The sequence below is a fragment of the Drosophila eugracilis genome, unplaced genomic scaffold, assembly GCF_018153835.1.
Source record: "Drosophila eugracilis isolate 14026-0451.02 unplaced genomic scaffold, ASM1815383v1 contig_2088, whole genome shotgun sequence".
NCBI lineage: Eukaryota > Metazoa > Arthropoda > Insecta > Diptera > Drosophilidae > Drosophila > Drosophila eugracilis.
Genome location: NW_024572964.1, coordinates 1,210,314 through 1,226,859, shown reverse-complemented (window position 1 = coordinate 1,226,859; position 16,546 = coordinate 1,210,314). Strand labels below are relative to the sequence as shown.

Here is a 16,546-nt window from a genome sequence, read left to right as displayed (position 1 = left end):
CCAAGCTTGAAATGGGGGTGAGTGGTGAATTGCAATGCTGTTGCGCCTTGGGCACGAGCCACCAGGAGCGGATTAGCCTAGAAAAAAGGTTGTAAAAATCACTGTCCTCCTCTGGCCTCTTTAAGAAGCCCAATTTTAAATCAAATTTCAATGTTTGTGAAAAATTTGACACGGTTTTTTCCCTTTTTCAGCTGTAACTTTGTCAACACAAGCAGCACGGCTAAAACGATGAATGTATTATGATTTAATGATTGATTTAATGGTTGAAAAATCAGGAAACCTATTTTCGACAGAAATTTTCAATACTATGTTTGACTTTTTAGCTCTATCTTGGTCAAAACAAGTCTTGCAGCCAAAAGAACGACTGTTTTGTGCTGCTAATGACCAATACTCACCACCCCTATCACTCGATTTTCGATTTTGAGAAAATAAATTTTTTCATCAAAAATTGCGAAAAATAGGAAAAATTAAAATGTCTCAGATTTGAATGCAAACTAATTGAGAGTCATGGCAATCAAGTTACGAATTCAACGAGGTATAACATTCCATATTCGGACCGTTTTTGGCTTCATAATAAAGAAAATACTGACATTTTGGACTCCAAATGGGGGAGACCCAATTTCGCATTTTCTGTAAGGGATAAAAATTTACGAAAAATCTCAAAACATGTACTTTTTGATCCTGGTATACAGTTTGACGGGGAATTGAATTACGAACTCAATGAGGTACGACACTCCTCATTCTGACTATTTTGGCGTCGTTGTGGGGAATACCCTGATATATTAAGCATACCATATATTATCCATCCATCCAAATTATGGCTCTTGAATAAAATTCGCGATATTTTTACCAGGATTATGCTTATAACTCTGTGAAAATAAGGGGCACCGCTACGAAGAGGATTATTTTGTGCAGCTAACGACTCCTACAAACTTTCTATGTGGCTGTGGCGATGATTTTCGGAAAATAAATTTTTTGTGAAATTTCACTTTTTTGTAAGGGGTACCATCATCATTTTTATGAAAAATTGAAAAAATATTATTTTCTTCAGATTTCAATGGGACTTCAATATTTTGAAAATAGATTGAGAAACAAGGCGAACGACATATGACATTCCATATTCCAACCATTTTTGGGTTTGTTATAGACAAAATACTGATATTTCGAGAATCAAATCGGGACAAACCATTTTCGCGTTTTTGGAAAATCCTAAAAATGTCCGAAAAATCTCAAAAAAAATACTTTTTGAGTGTGGTACACAGTTCGACGGGGAATTTAAATACGAACTCAGCGAAGTATGACATTCCATGTTACCACTATTTGTGGCTCCGTAATGAGGAAAATACTGATATTTTGGGCTGAATATCAAAATTGTGATTTTTTAGTAAAATTTGCAATACTTTTCCCCAGTATTATGCTTATAACTTTGTCAAATCAAGAGCCACAAACAAAAGGAATCCGTTTTTTTGCAGCTAACGACCCCAGCAAACTTTCTATCTGGGTATGAAGATGATTTTCGGAAATTAAATTTTTTGTGAAATTTCACTTTTTTGTAAGGGGTATGCCTAACGACATATGACATTCCATATTCCGGCCATTTTTGGCTTTGTAATGAGGAAAATACTTATATTTCGAGCCTCAAATCGGGACCTACCGGTTTTCGCATTTTTGAACATCATAAAAATTCACGAAAAATCTCAAAAAATGTACTTTTTGAGTGTGGTACACAGTTCGACGGGGAATTGGAATACGAACTCAACGAGGTATGACATTCCATGTTATGATCAGTTTTGGCTCTGTAATGAGGATAATACTAATATTTTGGGCGGAACATCAAAATTGTGGCTTTTTAGTAAAATTCGAGACATTTTCCCCCAGTATTATGCTTATAACTTTGTCAAGAGAAGACGCAGAACCAAAAGAAAGACTGTTTTGTGCAGCTATCGACCCAAACAAACTTTCTGTATCATTTTGGTGATGATTTTCGAAAGTTTATTTTTTCTGAAATTTTTCATTTTTTGTAAGGGGTACCATCATCATTTTTTCGAAAAATCCAAAAAATATTTTTTTCTTCAGATTTGAATGGCACTTGAATATTTTGAATATGGACTAAAATACAAGCTCAACGACGTATGGCATTCTATTTTCTGACCATTTTTGGGTTTGTTTTGTCCAAAATACGGACTTTTGGGGAGGAAAATGGGGACAGTAAGGGGTAAAATTTTACAAAAAATCTTAAAAAAATTCACCTTCGGAGCCTGGTATACAGTTCGACGGGGAATTAAAATACGAACTCAATGAGGTATAACATACCATGTTACGATCATTTTTGGCTTTGTAATGCCAATGTAATGCTAGTAAATGGTGTGGTAAGCGATGCACTTTTGTAATCCCTTGCAAAGTCAACTCACTTTCCCCCTTGTGGGTATAAAAAAGGGTTCATTGCACCTTCGCGCCGAAGCTACTCGTAATAAGGCTGCCTTATCTACTATAGTCATTGAAATCCAATATAAAGGCTCTAAGCTGAGACAAAGGAAATGAGATTATATGTCGACAGCAATGAGGTAACCTTGTGAATGATATGTCTACTTGCTTTTGTGATTTCTGCTTAAGATGAAAGCATTCATATTGATAGATAGCTCCAGTAATAAGTCCAGAGATATCTTATCGCGGATGGACAGCGAATTACTCACAGAGTACTCGATGCATGTGTAATACCTTTGATAGCTTGGGTATAAGTACTGTGAGGAAGCTAGCATAGCAAGGCAATGTTTTATCCACTTTTAACGATGAGAGCTCTTCTGGTAGTTTGTGTCTGGACTCTGGCTGCTCAGGTTATCCTGGCCAGGACAATGGATCGGTGCTCACTGGCTCGGGAGATGTCCAACCTGGGCATCCCCCGTGACCAACTGGACAAGTGGACCTGCATTGCCGAGCACGAGAGCTCCTATCGCACGGAGGTGGTGGGACCACCGAACTCCGATGGATCCAATGACTACGGCATCTTCCAGATCAACGATCTCTACTGGTGCCAGCCGCCCAGTGGAAAGTTCTCTCACAATGGCTGCGGTCTGAGCTGTAACGACCTGTTGACCGACGACATCAGCAGGTCGGTGAGATGTGCCCAGACGGTCTTGGGTCAACAGGGCTGGCCAGCTTGGTCCACCTGGCATTTCTGCAGTGGAAGCCTGCCACCGATCGATGATTGCTTTAAATAGAGTACCGCATTTTCTTTATCCCGAATATATATACTTTATTGGGTTAGAAGGGCCTACCCTCTTTTCAACGAATACATAATAAGTTTTCACAAAATATAACGGGTATGGAAAATATCGACTGTTATCGAAATCAGCTGGAAAGTGATAGGGGACTGTTAGCTTAGGTCATTAGCTGCACTAAGCAGTGGTGTTTCTTGCTCTTCAGAACCCAATACGTGGGGTTCCCCGAGTTTCTTTGCCCAGGCAAATGATGAAATGTGAAATATTTTCTCTATGAAATCTATTTATACTTGCCTTATCGCGGCTGGAATACAAATTACTCGGAGAGAGAAGGAGGGCTGCTTTGTCTTCTGTTGATTCATCAACATCATACGATCACGAAGGCTATAAATATTGTGGGAGCTGGTATAGTCATTTAGTTTTCGTTTGGCATCCAACAAATTCGCATCACAATGAGAGCTCTGCTAGCTATTTGTGTCCTGTTTGTGGCTACTCCAGTTATCCTGGCCAGGACAATGGATCGGTGTTCCCTGGCTCGGGAGATGGCAAGCATGGGCATTCCGCGGGACCAGCTGGCCAAGTGGGCTTGCATTGCCGAGCGGGAGAGCAACTATCGCACGTCGGTTGTGGGACCACCCAACTCCGATGGATCCAACGACTATGGCATCTTCCAGATCAACGACCGGTACTGGTGCCAGCCGTCCAATGGAAAGTTCTCCCACAATGGCTGCGATGTGGATTGCGACGAGCTGTTGTCCGACGACATCACCGAGTCTGTGAAGTGTGCCCAGACGGTCCTGAGGGAACACGGTTTTCCAGCCTGGACCACCTGGAAGTATTGCAACGGATACCTGCCTTCGATCGATGATTGCTTCCCAAGCGGCTTTTCCGCAAACCAGAACGCGTATTCTTCCGCCCTTTTCTCGCAGAAATGGTAATGATGAAATCGTCGGTCTCCCTTATCAAAATGAGGATCTTTGTCTAATTGGTTAATAATAAATTAGAAAAGCTTTCAATAGATAAGAAATGCTTGGAAATATTATATTTCTGAATCATATTTGAAGAAAGATAACGACAGCTAAGGCTTACTGGCTATCTGGGAAAGCTGTACACTTTACTTTATTCAACAACAATCAGAAGTGCTTTCTAATAATCTTAAATATATGCATGTATAAACCCACATCACTGTAAAGTCTGTGTTTATTAAACGTTGATTGAATTACCCCTGCCCGTCCTCGAACTTAATCCGAGTCACAGATCATCCCTTTCATCCCCCGTCCAAATTAGACGTCTAAGTTAATTATTCCGAAATCAAGTGAATCAAGAACTGCCATTCATCGCGACCTCGACTCCGTTCCGGACTCCATCTCCGTCTGGAAGTGGGAGACGGCCACGCATCCTTTGGGGCCACCATAAATCCTTCAGTCCGTGGACAAATAGAAAGTGCCTGGCTCCCGGGAGCCAGTCGTTTGTCGGTCAATCAGTTAGCCAGCGCCATTAAGTTTATCGCTTCTGCCGATGGGTTGCTTGTTGTCAGGGGGAAGTAAGGTGCCCACGCATGTGCTTAGTGGGTGGGGGTTTTCGCATATTTTAATAGTCAAGTGGAAGCGACTCTGGTTTCCATTCACTGGTTTTCCTATTCCTTCCGCCTCCCCTGGCACTGTTTGCTTTTGTGGAAGCGCAAACAAAGGCCCAAAGAAGCGGGCGGAAAGAAATTGCCATTTAGCCAGTATTGAGTCTGTGGAAGCATCAAGTGGTTGCCGTTGGGTGGAAAGCGTTTTTCTTTTACGGCCGCCGGACCTGGCAACCCATTTATTTGACCACTCTCAATGTCGCAGACTCGGGGCTTTTCTTAACTAACTTCATATTGATTTTATCTAAGAAGGTTTCGCCGTTTCTGCAAAGGTTTCACTAGGTTTTCCTCACGGTACACTAGTTACTGCGATACCAGCATAAATTAAACGCCTGAATCTGAAAGTCAAGCACAGAAGTCCGTCCCTCTGTCTGTCGGTCTGCTTGTCTGTCCAACAACCCCGACCCCGATGGCTTTTCCTCATTCAATTGAAAGTTGTAGCTGCTGATTAGAAAGTGAAAATGTGGTGATAAGGTGAACTCTAAGTACCCTGATTTATGGTATGGATATGTGACTCTCCATACTTTAACCTTCACTATTTCGACTTCATAGAGTAAGTTTTTCTCAACTTTACATATTTTGTCCAATATAAAACGATGATTACTAACTCTTTTTAATGTTAATGTTAGCCCTGCCAAAGTACAGGCTTGCCAAGGAATAGCAGAGACTCTCAAAGGCAGTGCACGATGACGTCATGCGTTAGCGTTCCGGCCTGACTCCAGCATGATTTGGCCAATCAGGACAAGCCACCCCGAAAGGAGGAGGGTCCTCCGAACAGAATAGAATGGAAAGACTCACTTGTAGCTTTTATATCCTTGAACGAATTTATCTCGCCACGCACACTTAATAAATACAATTGAATATGTATCCCCGCCAGTGAGTTTCGCGTGTGTGCGAGTCCTGCGGGCTGCCTATAAAAGGACACTCGCATCCGCAGGATCTTGCAGTTGGCGCTGAGTTGCGCATTCGACGTGTGTGCCCGCGGACTAAACCAAGGAGTAGCTACCAAGTGCAGTGCAGTGATGAGTGCTTCCGGGAAGAGTCTTCTGGGCCTGTGGCTCTACAGGAGTGGCGAGCAGGAGTGGGCCGTCAAGCAGGGCAGTCCCCTGCATCAGCTGAAAAAGGATCCAACCTCGGGTCCCTCGCACCCAAATCTAGCCAGGCACAGCTCGGCTCCTCCAGAGCCTCCAAGGCTGGCCATCGGAGGCGTCGGCCAGGACAACGCTAGACAGCATTCCCCTGGCGAACGCATCTCCATCATCTTCACCCTGCGCAACCAGGTGGGGAATCTGGCCAGGGCCCTGCAGGTTTTCCAGGAGCTGGGCATCAATGTGCTGCATTTGGAGCTCTCGCCGCTGGAGATGGCCACGAACCAGGCGGATGTCCTGGTGGATGTCGAATGTGATCCGCGACGGCTCGACCAGGTGGTCAAGATGCTTAACAGGGAGGTGGCTTCCGTGAACTACACTTCCGTGAATACCCATGGCTTGGCCAGGGCGCCGTCGCTGTCGGCCTGCTCCAGTTTCGGTGAGTTTTGGTAGAGATCTTTAAAGTGAATCCTTGCAGTGATGTTCTGGAGACTTAAGTTATAAATTAATGGCCATTAGATTTTGGGGACATGGTTTGGTTTCCGCGCAAGATCTCTGACCTGGACAAGGCTCAGAACGTGCTTATGTACGGCTCAGAGTTGGATGCCGACCATCCGGGATTCAAGGACCCCGTGTACCGCAAACGACGGGAGCAGTTCTCTGCCATCGCCAACAACTTCAAGCAGTAAGTGTGTGATAATAGAATTGCCCCTAAGCCATCTCCCCCATATCTAATCCCCACTCCTTCGAAACCAATCCCTCTCAGTGGAAACCCCATTCCTCGTGTGCAGTACACACCTGAGGAGGTGAAAACTTGGTAAGTTTTTGATTGCATTTGAGTTTGACTGCCGCAGTATCGATTCACGTGGGCGGTTTGTAACTTTCTGTACGAAGGGGCACCGTTTTCTTGGAGCTCCATCGACTCTACGTGCTGCATGCTGTGCCGGAGTACATGGAAACCTGGCCTGAGTTGGAGAAGTACTGTGGCTACCGCGAGGACAACGTCCCCCAGCTGCAGGATGTGAGTGTTTATCTCAAACGCAAGACGGGATTCCAGCTGCGACCCGTCGCGGGATACCTCTCCCCGAGGGACTTCCTGTCCGGACTCGCCTTCCGCGTGTTCCACTGCACCCAGTACATCCGCCACTCCTCGGATCCCTTCTACACTCCCGAGCCGTAAGTTGGATAGTTTTATTTAAATCTTTTATTTGGTTCCTTTTGGGTGCAATCGAATTGCATACTTTTAGGTGGATGGGAAAAATGTTTAAGTAAAATTATTTATTTCCAGGGACTGTTGCCATGAGCTACTGGGCCACATGCCCCTTCTGGCCAACTCAAGTTTTGCCCAGTTCTCCCAAGAGATTGGATTGGCCTCTCTGGGAGCGAGTGACGCGGATATCGAGAAGTTGGCCACGGTGGGTAGTCCGAAGCAGTTACTCTCAGTCCATTTTCATCCGCCATTCCCTTGTAGCTCTATTTCTTCACCGTGGAGTTCGGGTTGTGCAAGCAGGCGGACAGCAGTTTCAAGGTGTACGGAGCCGGGCTCCTGAGTTCCGTGGCCGAGCTGCAGCATGCGATTACGGCGGAGAACAAGATCAAGAAGTTCGACCCGGAGCTGACGTGCCAGGAGGAGTGCATCATCACCTCCTACCAGAATGCCTACTACTACACCGACTCCTTCGAGGAGGCCAAAGAGCAGATGAGGTAGTGCTAGTGAGTGTAGTGTTCGAATTTCATTTTACAAGTCTCTCTCTCTCTCAAGGGCCTTTGCCGATAGCATCCAGCGACCATTCGGAGTGCGTTATAACCCGTATACGATGAGCGTTGAAGTCCTGTCGAATGCCCAGAAGATTACAGCGGTGGTCAGCGAACTACGAGGGGATCTCAGCATCGTTTGCTCGGCCCTGCGAAAGATCTCCGCCACGGATGAGAATCTGGATGTGGACAGCATCGCCAACATGCTCCACAACAGCCTCAATGTCAGAGGGGGAGCCTCTGGAGGCGGCGGCAGTCCGTGCAGTCCGGACAACTCTGACAATTCCACGGCGGAGGGAGACTAGGAAAGGAAGTCGGGAGCGAGGAACTTAAAGGGAACACGTTTTTGGGACCACAATGCAGTGTAATTCGCTTCTCAACTACCTTAAATCTCAGCTATCTTGTTAACAAATCGTTTAGAAAATGTAGAAAATCGAACAGAAATCGCGAAGTCAATGTTATTTTTATAAACTATCAAGCTAAGCGGATTATGCTGCAGATTCACTCTTTGAACTAAACACGTATCCATGTCTATGTCTAGCAGTTGTTTATTCAGATCTTAAAGCTATGTAAAAACTAAAGTAACAATAAACTTGCAACCTCTCGATGTAGCTGCCCTAGTAGCCTACTTGTAGATCATATCACAGTCGCTGTTGATGAGGAGCTTCTTGCTCATGTAGCTGGTGAGGCACTGGACGAAGAAGTTGGGGATGGTCCAGAGGTTGAAGCTGAGGGCCAGCACTCGCCATTGCTGGAGGATGAGCCGAAGGTCCGAGATCCACACGAAGCGGTGACCCACCCTCTTGGAGACCTGGCTAGTGACGCCTCTGACCACGCCACCTGCTATCCCAGAAACGCTGACCCTGCGCTTTTTGGTGGGAGCCCCGTCCTCGGAGCCCGAACAACTTCCGGAATTCTGACGGGAATGGGTGCGGGATCGGGAGCCGGGGCTGTTGCCGCCAGAGGTTAGGTACTTCTGGTCAAATTCCGGCTTGAGGTCGACGCGTGGCGCTATTTGAATGCGGTCGACTGTGTCGCAGATCTCCGCATTGCTGATGAGGATGCCCGCCACGATGTACATCATCTTGAAAACCCTGTTCGGGAGATGGGTTTCAGTATGGGTTCTAGGGAGTACCAAGAGCTCCAAACTCACCTTACAGTGTGTGACATCATCTTGGCTGTATATAGATGGATTCCTGAGTTTTTGTCTTTTTATTTGAACGTTTTTTATTGCCTGCAGCCTTATCAGCCACTGCGTGTTTTATTGCCGATCTGGTGATGTATTTATTCGCTAGTTTCTATGCTCGGCACGTGGATCCGCTGATTCGCACTCAATCCGGGGAACTGATCGCGGGCCGACTGCTCTGCTCCGCTGCTGAAATCCAACTGAAGGCCCCGGACGACCTGGCAGTGATAAGACCAGCAAATGGATAAGCCTCCATGTCCGATGCTAATGCTCGATCGAGATATGATCGTTGGGCTGTTAGGTTGTGTGCTCTCCTCTCTGGGCTGGACTCCGGCGATAAGGCCTGACATTCGCCTTATCGATCAGTTTTATGGATCACTTTGCTGGCCGGCGTCAAAATAACTCTGCATTGCTTGGAAACTACGTAATGTTTGCTGTACGCCGTGCACCTTGGACTCCGGATTGGATGAGTAGGCGGCGGCGGCGGCATTCGTGGTGATTACCCATTTTAATGGTACATATAATGGGGTCTGGTCTGGCCTGGTCTGGGCTCTATCGCATGAACAGGGTCCGTGGTCTGATAGCACGCCTTATCGACGGCACTCATCTACCTCACCTTTACCCAAGTAAACAATCGCTCTTCGGGAATTATACTTTTTCTAATTTTACTTTCTCTTATTTTTGAACTATTTTAAGTTTAGTTTAGTTTGCCTTTTTGCTAGAGCCACTTCCGCCACCTATCTCTCAGTCTGTTATACATCCTATTTCACCACCCTATTCTTTTGGTTGAAGAATAAGCTAGTAAAAGCTTCTGAAAGCAACTTGTGTCCAAGCTAAGTCTGGACATTTTTATTCTATGTTTAACTTTAAGAAGGATTATTCAGATTTGTATATATATTCTGGTAGGCAAAGTAAGTATCAAACTATTCTTCAGACATATAGCAAAACAATATTTTCATCATTCTAGTTCGCTTATTGAGAGGCAATCCTTAAGATACACAATGTCCTGCAGCTAAGTCTTACCAAAGAGAAGTCCTTAGTCGCGCATATAGTACACATCCTGGTATTTTATTATTAAGAATTGAGTTAATATTAGAAATCAAAACTGATATACCTACTAGCTGAAGATTAAATGCCTAAAAGTATCGAAGAAATCCTTATTTTATCCACAAAAAAGGATGTTTTATCCTCCCCAAAGCCAAGATCTACCTTCTTTGTGTTTTTTTTGATGCATTATTAAGCACATCTCAGCTCTCTATAGTGGGGATGTCACTAAGGCTGACCAAATTAAGCGAAACTCCGCAATCGACACCCAAAATTAATTTGGGCAGCCACTCGACTCACTTTCTCCACCTCACGTCGTCGATAAACGCCTCGAACAGGACTCTGGCAGCAGGCTGGTGTTCGACCACAAAACCATTTAATTTGTTGCCCGAAAACCTATAACAATAATTGACTTTGTTCGGCCCCGGGACCCCCCTGGCACTCGCAAGGTGTCCTGGCGAGATTCTTAAGCAACACTCCGGCCCAGAGACTTTCCCACATAAATTATGCAGGACCTGACCACTGGCGCCTGTCGACAGGAAGGTCCGAAGGCAGGAGTCCTGTGAAACAAGATTATTTACAAAATGGCCAAGCCACAGAATCTTAAACACAGCAAAGGTCCTTTGAGGGGGCGGAAGAAAAACAATTTTCACAAAACACAAATTTCTGGAGCACACAAACGGAGGGAAAACCAGCAGACGGACAAACACACTCTTGTCAGAGGAGGCAGACAAGTCTGAGCTGCCAAAAGGTATTCCCCAAGAATGTCTGCCACAAGGACAAGAGGCATGAGGAGTCCTGATTTGCCTCCCCCCCTTCACACAGCAGCCAGGACAACAGCTCCTCGTCCACACAAATGGAGACGTTATCGTCCTCATCATTTGGCATCGTCTTGGAGCAGGAAACACCACATGGCCACCAGCCAGATGACCTTGACACACACAACTGTGGCTCTCAATGCTCATTCAAGTGTCCAGTCTGAAAAATGGCCACCTACTTCTCCATCTCCTTCTGTGGCAAAGGCCAGGGGCATTCAAGGAAGCTGGATCTCTCTCGTCTGCCGGTTAATTGTGTGCCCCCCTCCGCCCTCCCTCGTCCCCCTTTCCATGACAGAGCAACCAACCAGCCGTCCAGCCAACCAACTTCCTCTTGTATCCTTCGTCCTTCTTGTTGTCCTGGGTAATAACCGAACAGCAACTGCAACTGCACTTCTGAGTCCGAGTCCGAGATTTCACAGCTTGGCAGCCACTTTGAGGCCACTTGTTGCCAGGATTGAAATGCGAGACTTCTCGGTGGCCAAGGGGATAATTGAAAGTCTGCCTTTAAGATGACCAGCAGCTTAAATGCAAATTGGCAGAGGGCAGGCAAATCGCTTAATAAATTGGAGACTGCTTTGGCCAAAATGGAAATTGAAAATAATGAAAATGCATAAAAAATGGAGCGGAGAGGGCTGGAAATGGCTGAGCCATGGCCAAGCAGCAGTGGGAGTAGAAGGAAGGGTGTTTTCCCTGGACATGATATATGATGGAACCAGTCCAGCAGGAAATAATTCCCGATTCTCCGGAGGAGTGGGACATGCAAATATTGAAACGAAGCGAAGTCCTCGACAAAGAAATCTAAACAACAACAGCAGAGCATTTTTGGCCAGCCACTAACAATAAATGATGATGGAACTTGGAGTTGGGCGATGGGGAGAAGGAGGAGGCCAGGTCTTCCTGCTCCAAACATCGCTGATTAAACGCGAGTGCCACGAATGCGTCGCGAGGTGACGACGACGACGACATGGACATGACTTTGCTCGGTGGTCTGGGGTCTACGTCCATGTCTACGTGTCCAGACGGGCAGACAGGCTGCAGTTTGTAGATCCCAGACAGCCATGGCCATGGCAGGAGAAGGAGCTAGAGCTAGAGCTTCATCTACCCTATGGGTACAGCTAAAGCTGAGCTAAAGGACAGCTCCGAGCCCCGAGTCTGTGGCAACATTTTCCACAAAGGACCAGAAAAGTGCAGATTGCAAAAAATCAACTACGGCCATATTTGTTGGCCATGTATAGATTCTGGTTTTTTGGGCAAACATTTCCGGACTCGCTCGTTTTTGTTGTATTTCTCTAATTTATTTCTTGATTTTATTTGTTCCACCGCCAGCGCAGGACTCTCCGCATGCAAATGATGTTGAATGCGATAAGTGTTCGAAGGGTTGGTCATTCCCGTCGTTTTATTTTTCAAGTGGAGGGTAGAAAAACAAACACTTGGAAGCTGCAGACAGCGGGGAGGGGTTGGGGGTGTTTGAAATATGAACTTGAGGGACGCGTATTGTCTGCCCAGATTATGGATGGGTGGTGCTTAGATAGAGAGAGAGGCGGTTACTTACCACCCAAAGGCACCCTGCAAGCTGATTTATTAAGATGTTTTTATTAGGAGGAAAGCTAATTGCTGGTTAACCCATTGAAGCACAGCTAATGTAGCAGATTCTCTGGTATAGTCCTGGCCAAGCACTTAAAGCCAAACCAGCATCTCCGGCGAAGCTCCTTCATATTTCATGGCGAAAAATCAAGTATCCGCCAGGATGCGCGGCATTGGCAGGCCAGTGCATTACCATCAGCTCACATGTCCTTTGTGACAGAGCCCCCTCCCTTACTTCCACCCACCTCATGTCCTGCTGGCAGACTGCCTTTGCCTGCTGCACATAAACCAAATATGTATGTAATTTTTTGCAATTTTCTAACAAAATTTCGCATTTTTTCGTGTCGCTATTTTATTTTGCATGGCTCGTCGGACAGCCAAGCTGACTGTCCTGTGATGTCCTTCTTGCCCTGCAAGGAGGCCACTTGGCAGCCGGATCACGTTGGAATATTTCCAATGTCCCGGACGGGATGTACGGCGGGATATAATAATTTCATGTGACATGCAGCGGTCTTCCTTTGCTCCTTCCTCCTTCCTCCTTCGCTCTTCCTTCTTCACGGGGCTGCTTTGATATATAATTTTGCATTTTTTAATGCCTCACTTGCCCCGGGCAACCTGTGATGTCCTGTATGTCCTGTGTGTCCTGTACGTCCTGCCCTGGCCCTTTGCACTTTTGGGCAGCGCATAATCTCATTTAGTTGCTGGCAAAACGCTTTTTAAAATCAAATTTCCGCTAAAACATTTTCTATTTGACATTTCGTTGGCATTTGTGGCTCACAAATGGAGATATAGCCGGGCGGGCTCTTTGTCTGTCAACTGCGGAAAATGGCCAAAAAGGGGAAAAGAAAGGCGGACATTAAAGCGAGGTCCTGCAAGCGATGGACAATTTCCTTGTACAAAAAGGATTCTCATTTTTTTCGTGACTCTGAATATTATTTGCACTTTGCTGCAGTTTGATTGATCCCGGCCAGGGAAGCTGCCCCACTTGCTAACCCTGCCCCCTTGCTAACGCATGTCCATCATAATTAATGGCTGGAAGCCTTACGCTATAAGTCGGACTTGCAGCAGGCTGGCCGTCATCAGTCACCCCAACTCAGTCCAGGAGCCAGCCGTGCAGGCAGGACCTCTTTTCCTTCTCCGTTTTCATTTCTAGCCGAGTTGGCTCCGCCTCCAAAAGCCGGCAGTTGGTGCGTTTTCTGTGCGTCCGCTTGGCGCTCTATGTACCGAAAACCCAACGATAAGGCGAAGCAGCAGGAAAAACCAGGAGGAAAGCCCGGAGACGGAGACGGAGACGGAGTGCCGAGTAAATGAAAATGAATGGCAGGCCGCCTAAAAGTAGGCAGCATGGCCGGGCAGGATGGCTGGCCCCCTGCCAGATACATAGAGCCATCGGAAAAGAGGTGGCAACTCCAAGAAAACTGCTCTGTTTGCCCCCCTGTCCACGCGGCGTATGTGCAACGCAGCAGGAGCCCACGCGTCGTATGTGCAATTTGTGCGCTGCACACACCCGCACCCTGGCCCGGAGTTAGAGATGCGTAAATCAATCAGGAGCAATGCCAGCGATGGACATTCGCTAAACTTATTTGCGCTAAATTATTTTGCAAGGAGAGGAGGAGGCTGGCGGCCACTGGCAGGATAATCGGGGGACAGGCAAACGGCAAACGGGAAACGGCAAACAGGCAAAACGCTCAAGCACTTTAGTCAATTTAATTTCCTAATTAACTGGCAACCGGCAACATCATTGGCTCGCCCTCTGCCCACTGCCCTTTGCCCTACTCCCTCTCGTCCTTCGCCTTGGCTAATGTGCGTTTGGCCAAAAGCAAGGACCCGGAGTCCTTGGTCTTTGGCTCTCCCTGTGCTGGTAATTAGCCGCACACGTTGGTCCTTTAACACCAGCGCTGATGATCCTTGGACGGGCATGCAAATTAAGTCAAAACAATTGTGCACACACTCCCGGGGGACTCCGCTTCCGCCCACACAGTGACACAAGATGGGATGTCCTTTTTTTCGACCCACTCACACACGGATGTATTTGTGTGAGCTCTGAGCTCTTACGCTGGCCGCATAATAATGTGTCCGGTAAGGCAAGGATAACGTAATAAAATAAAAGCCACTTCACACATCCGCGATGGCAGCTGGTCCTTGGCCGCTGGTCCTGGCCTGGCCGGACTTTTTACTCTTTTTCGCTAATTTGTTTTACTTTGTTTATATTAAAAACATTGTTGGCCCTCGCCGGGCCGAAGTGCAAATGTGTTAACCGCAAAGGATAATATTTGCCCAAGGGCTGGCCGGCCAGCGGATGTCCTGCTGCCCCGTGTTTGACATTATGTCGGCAATTAAATTGTCATGTGAGCTGGCTGGCTAAGTAAATTATACGGCCAAAAGATGCTGAATCGGAATTGGGGATTGGGGATTGTGGATTGGGGATCGAGGATCGGGTATCCGGGAGAAAGGACCAAGGAAGGACCTTGAAACAACAAGCCACGGCAAACACAAAAAAGTGTCCTTCTGTACTTGCGGCCCATTGCTGGTTGCCGGTTAAGTGACCGGAAAATTGGGATCCTTTACGGCACATTTAATTCACACATATGAGCGGCACAATTACCCGAGCACGCCCAGGACATCCCTTGTACGCCCTCCCCCCTCCCGTGGAGTCCTTTTGGGTCCACACGTAAGCGTAGACAAATAACACTTAAGCGCGAGATGCCAGCACTGGATTCCTGCGGCTCTCCAGACCCAAAAGCCAGTGCCAAAGCCAACACCAAAGGAAGTCGAGCACACTGCGAGAAATGCTTGTCGTTTTTCAGTTTAAATTCAACTTCCAAGAGGGAAGCGAATGTTAAAAAATGTTAATATAATCTAAAGCTAAGTTTATATTCTTATTATTGGGGTTAAGCTTTAAGTTTGTTTTAAGTTAAAAACTGAAATCCATTTCCCAACTCTACGTTTCCCCACAAGGAACCCCCCGTTTCGTTGACTGCTTTCGAGGGCACGTTGACAGCGCGAGAGGCGTGGCGCGTGCCGCAGATTTGGTCCTGTTGGTCCTGGGGGAGAGCGCGGAGCCACTCAGCTGCAACCTCGACAAACGACAGCAACGAGTTTTTATATTTCCACGCACACAAATTTCCACATTTTTGTCTGGGGACCGCGTGTGTGTGAATATATTTTGCAAGGAGTTCATTCTAAGGACATTTCGCAGGAGCGGAAGTGGAGGCAGTAAGTGGAGTAAAAACATGAAATCCTTTTCTATATATATAGATATATATATATAACAATAGCGGAGTCTGCGGGTCTCTGCTGCTCCCTTTTCGCAGCCGGAATGTCTGGGTGACAGCCTGACGAGCTTGGGATGCCTTTGAGGTCTCGTGCTAGTGGCTCTCCGGGAGGGGAGGGGTTTTTGAAAAAAAAAGACAGCTAACGGAGCAGAAAAATAAAGGGGAGTTGTGGCTGGGTCAGGGAATACCCTGTAAGTGGAAGTGGAGATAGTTAAGGTAGAAAAATATTCATTACGACTGCAAAGAGAGAAATGTTTTCAGAACTCTTTGTCCAATTTGTATGCCTTAATCAGGGAAACTAAGTTAAGTAATTACTAAAATGCTGACTACTAGGTTAGGAATTCTAACTAAACTAAAGGCTTTCAAACTGTAAACTAAAATCTTCGAGCAGGAAAGGATACGGGAAGACTCTGTAAGGGAAAAGGCTAGAAGAAATAATGAGCATTAGTGCGTCGAGTTAACCTTTTCGTTAACCCTTTTCGCACTTCCCTCTGCTTTTTTTTGCAGAAGATGAGCTCTGAGCAGATTTATTTGTGTTAGAACAAACGGATTATGACCTCCATGGAAGTTTGGCGGGGGCAAGCGGGGCCACAATAAGCCAGCCACTTGTTGGCATTTTGTGGCTGGCCAAAAGCATCCGCAGCTTCCCCTCCTCTTAACCCTTTGGTACTTTTTGCCCGAGGTGTGCTAAATGCGCTTTTAATGAGAGCTCGTTAAAGATGATTTGCGGTGACCCCACACCTTTTGTGGTCCTGCTGGGGTCACTTAAATTTGGCCAAGAACTGCTTTGGCTTAAAGCAAAAATGCAAAGCAGCTGGGCACCAGGACTTGGGGTAAACAGAATGCTGATGATAAACTGGCCATTGGCCAAATGAGGAAAGCCAACGCATAATCAAACACCGAAAAACCAAAAAGGCAGGTGTATCCTTACCCCTTGCCCCTACC

At 46.4% G+C, this 16,546-nt stretch overlaps 4 protein-coding genes across 4 annotated transcripts; 3 read left to right on the top strand and 1 right to left on the bottom strand.

The window, feature by feature from the left end:
• The first annotated feature begins 2,789 nt into the window (after positions 1–2,789).
• On the top strand, positions 2,790–3,258 carry LOC108102780 (lysozyme X-like). Its single transcript, XM_017207941.1, has one exon. It carries the CDS (start codon positions 2,790–2,792, stop codon positions 3,216–3,218), a length of 429 nt encoding a protein of 142 aa, XP_017063430.1. The 3' UTR covers positions 3,219–3,258.
• Positions 3,259–3,645: 387 nt separating this feature from the next.
• Positions 3,646–4,440, top strand: LOC108102771 (lysozyme X). Its single transcript, XM_017207929.2, has one exon. It carries the CDS (start codon positions 3,671–3,673, stop codon positions 4,154–4,156), a length of 486 nt encoding a protein of 161 aa, XP_017063418.1. The 5' UTR covers positions 3,646–3,670; the 3' UTR covers positions 4,157–4,440.
• Positions 4,441–5,808: 1,368 nt separating this feature from the next.
• On the top strand, positions 5,809–8,301 carry LOC108102871 (tryptophan 5-hydroxylase 1). Its single transcript, XM_017208078.2, has 7 exons — positions 5,809–6,378; positions 6,459–6,624; positions 6,706–6,756; positions 6,834–7,115; positions 7,228–7,354; positions 7,411–7,643; positions 7,702–8,301. Exons 1-7 carry the CDS (start codon positions 5,874–5,876, stop codon positions 7,997–7,999), a joined length of 1,662 nt encoding a protein of 553 aa, XP_017063567.1. The 5' UTR covers positions 5,809–5,873; the 3' UTR covers positions 8,000–8,301.
• LOC108102872 lies at positions 8,225–9,079 on the bottom strand. Its single transcript, XM_017208079.1, has 2 exons — positions 8,848–9,079; positions 8,225–8,788 (listed from the first exon to the last, which is right to left on the bottom strand). The coding sequence occupies exons 1-2, from the start codon at positions 8,865–8,867 to the stop codon at positions 8,320–8,322; spliced, it is 489 nt and encodes a 162-aa protein (XP_017063568.1). The 5' UTR covers positions 8,868–9,079; the 3' UTR covers positions 8,225–8,319.
• Between the last annotated feature and the right edge of the window lie 7,467 nt (positions 9,080–16,546).